Source organism: the organism of the source record quoted next (assembly GCF_019968985.1).
Source record: "MAG: Porospora cf. gigantea B chromosome Unknown PgB_NODE_2407_length_3588_cov_423.09, whole genome shotgun sequence".
NCBI classification, from domain to species: Eukaryota; Apicomplexa; class Conoidasida; order Eugregarinorida; family Porosporidae; genus Porospora; species Porospora cf. gigantea B.
The window spans coordinates 1-3,588 of NW_027178827.1; the positions used below are offsets into that span (position 1 = coordinate 1).

At 53.3% G+C, this 3,588-nt stretch overlaps 1 protein-coding gene across 2 annotated transcripts; it reads left to right on the forward strand.

Moving 5' to 3' along the window:
• KVP17_000665 (uncharacterized protein) lies at positions 1-3,588 on the forward strand (the record flags this gene model as incomplete). Of its 2 annotated transcripts, none has more annotated exons than XM_068515384.1 (1): positions 1-3,588. In XM_068515384.1, a coding segment is annotated over one exon (3,588 nt), but the record flags the coding sequence as incomplete, so codon positions are not given. The 2 variants fall into 2 exon arrangements, with proteins under 2 accessions (XP_068376554.1, XP_068376553.1); XM_068515383.1 differs by having other exon boundaries at positions 183-3,550.

Consider the following 3,588-nt stretch of genomic DNA (forward strand, 5'->3'; position numbering starts at 1 on the left):
ACGTGGGGGGAGCGAGGTCATCACTGACTGTCTTCTGTAACGGCGAGGAAGTTGGGTACAGTCAGGGAGCCAAGTTGGCAGCAGAATTCGATCTGACGACATATTTGAAGGTTGGCGAAGGAAACCGCCTTACCTTCCTCATCATCAGATACAGCGATGCCAGCTACTTGGAGAAGCAGGATATGATCGACTTGTCTGGCATCGAGAGAGACGTCTTCCTCTACACCACTGCGAAGCAGCGGGTGACTGACTTCACTGTTAAGTATCAACTGACACCTGAAACGTTCAAGGACGCTGAGAGCACCACTGTGACTCTGACCCTCACTAACTACGCGGATGTATGGCCGGCAGATGTCAAGGTCAAGGTCTGGAACACCGTCAGTGGTGGAGACACTGAGATTGTTTCCAAGGAACTGTCTGTCACTCCAGTTGCCGATTCCCCAACAATCGACGTTACCGTCACTCTTGGAAATGTAGCAGATGTCGCCCTGTGGAGTGCTGAGAAGCCAAACCTCTACGATCTGCACATCCAGACTTCCGTTGGAGGCGCCGCTGTAGAGAACCTGCAACATCATCTGGGCTACAGGCATGTGGAGATTTCTAAGTCTCGTCCAATGAAAGGACAACTCCTAGTAAACGGGAAATCTGTCTACATCCATGGGGCCGACCGTCACGAGACGCACCCCGATCATGGACACGTCATCAATATGGAGGACATGATCAGAGATATCCAGCTGATGAAGCGCCACAACCTAAATGCTGTCCGGACTTCTCATTATCCCAACGACCCTCGCTGGTATGAGCTCTGTGATGTCTACGGCCTCTACGTCGTAGGCGAGGCGAACATTGAGAGCCACCCTCTTACGCTTCGCGAAGATACCCAGATTGGAGACACTCCTGAGTGGATCCCCGCTCATCTGGAGAGAACTCAGAGGATGTACCACCGTGACAAGAACCATCCTTCCATCATCATCTGGTCTCTTGGCAACGAGGCGGGTCACGGCGTCGTCTTCCAGACGACCTACGATTTCCTAAAGAGCGTCGACAACCGGCCTGTGCAGTATGAGCCAGCCGAGTTTGACGCCTACAGTGACATCTACTGCCCTATGTACCCCCGGTTCACGAAGACCTTTGATTTCTACGACAGCACTGTCGCCGCCAACCCCGATCTCCTACGGCCATTCATTTTCATCGAGTACGCGCACGCCATGGGTAACTCTGTCGGCAATCTGCAGGACTACTGGGATGTTATCGAGGCACCTGAGCACCCTACGTATCAGGGAGGCTTCATCTGGGACTTCGTTGACCAGTCTCAACGCGGCTTCCTTGTGGATGAGCAGGGCAATCGCAAACCCTACTGGCAGTACGGACACGACTTTGACCCAGACATGCCCACTGATGGGAACTTCCTCAACAACGGACTTGTAAACCCTGAACGGTATCCTCATCCTCACATTCACGAGGTGAAGAAGGTCTACCAGGACGTCCAGTTTCCTACTGAAGCCCAGTTCTCAGGCGACACCGTTACACTCCAGGTGCGCAACCGCTATCGGTTCACTGACCTCAGCGACTTCAGTTTCTCCTACGAAGTAACCTCAGACGATGGGAGTCAGACTCTGCCTACTGGATCTGTGGGTGCGTTCTCCTGCCCGCCAGAGAACACCTGCCCCATGACCATAACCATAACCCCTGCTATAACTGTAGTGGAGCGTGCGGAGTACTTCATACGAGTCTGGGCACATAGCAAGACCGCCACTCCTCTGAGAGCGTCTGATGTTGCCGTCTTGGCAGCCAACTACCCCGTTGGATACAGACTCCCCAATGAACACAAGCTGATACCCGCTGCATACGAAGTAGCCTCGACACAGTACAAGCTGGACATCTATGCTGCTGGAAGTTTTGTCATCCCTAGCGGAGTACCTAATGTGGATGACACCACTGCTCACCTCACCATCGACACCTCAAACGGAGTGAAGGTGGTATTCGATAAGGTCACTGGTCTCATGACAGAGTTCAGCAAAGGAGGAAAGGCCTTTCTGAAGGATGCGGAGGGCCCCAGACCGAACTTCTGGAGGCCGCTTACTGACAATGACCTTGGTAACGATGCCATCAACTGGGCTCACGCCTGGAGTGAGGCTAGTGTGAAGGATAAGCTCTCTGTGGAGTCCTTGACGTTCGATAAGGCCTCCAACCACGTGAAGGTCACTGTCGTCCACAACCTACCGAGCTACACCGCAGCGCCGCAGAAGCATCTTGGCGCCGCTAAGAAGCGAATTGGACGTTGGACCTCCACCTATGTGATCTACAACGATGGCGAGGTTCATGTTGACGCCTCTCTAGACCTGTCCAGCGGCGCTTCCGAGTTCGCTGAGGCTTGGACTGTCCCTGATCCCGATGTCTCTCATGAGATGTATGCTACCAAGTTGCCTTACAGAATCCCTAAGATTGGTATGTACTTCATCATGCCAGCTGAGTTCGAGAAGTTCAGTTGGTTTGGCCGAGGTCCCAGTGAGAGCTACTGGGATCGCAAGATGTCTCAGAACGTTGGTGTCTACGAGAGTGACGATGTCTGGTCTCAGCTTGAACCCTACATCCGTCCTCAAGAGTCAGGTAACAAGGCTGACTCGCGCTGGATGGCTCTACGCAACACCGCTGGTGAGGGACTTCTCATAGCTGGAGCCTTTGGAGCTGACCTGTCACGCGGATCTCCACTCAACCTCAGCGCTTGGAATGTGACTTACGACGACTTGGACGTCGGTGAAACTGGCGATTCTGGATCCGGGTTGGTGCCAGTGACCAACAAGAAGTTCGCTCAGCTCTTTAAACGGGACTTAATTACTGTGAACGTCGACCATCTCCAACACGGAGTCGGCGGCGATACCAGTTGGGGGCTACCTGTTCACGAACCGTACTCGATCCCTACGAAGATGGAGTCCGGTGAAACAAACGGCCACTACACCTACGGCTTCAGGATGATACCTCTCGGCAATACTGACAAGGCGTCTGAGAAGGCTCGCGATGCTCGGCTTCCAGGCGCCGATATGCAACCGATCATGACTGCTATCGAAAGGTCCAGCGATCTGAATGTGTTCGCTATCAACAAGGAGAGCCCTCGCCCGGCTTCTTTCCCCTTTGGCGATTATACGACCGCTATGAGAAATGTGACCGACGGCTTCCTATCGTTGAACGGCAAGTGGAAGTTTGCCTTCCAGAACAAGATTCATAAAGTGACGCCTGGCTTTCACAAAGCAGACTTCGATACCAGTCTGTTGAGCGAGATCAACGTTCCCGGCAATATGGAAATCGAAGGCAAGGACGCTGATGGGAATTACGGCAAGTACGGCTTCCCAATCTACCTTGACGAGCGTTTCACCTTCGAGGCTCAGTGGCCTAACGCACCCGAGCACAACCCCACAGGCGTCTGGATCAAAGACTTCGACATCCCCGTTTCGTGGGATGGTAGACAGATATTCTTGAACGTGGGGGGAGCGAGGTCATCACTGACTGTCTTCTGTAACGGCGAGGAAGTTGGGTACAGTCAGGGAGCCAAGTTGGCAGCAGAATTCGATCTGACGACATATTTGAAGG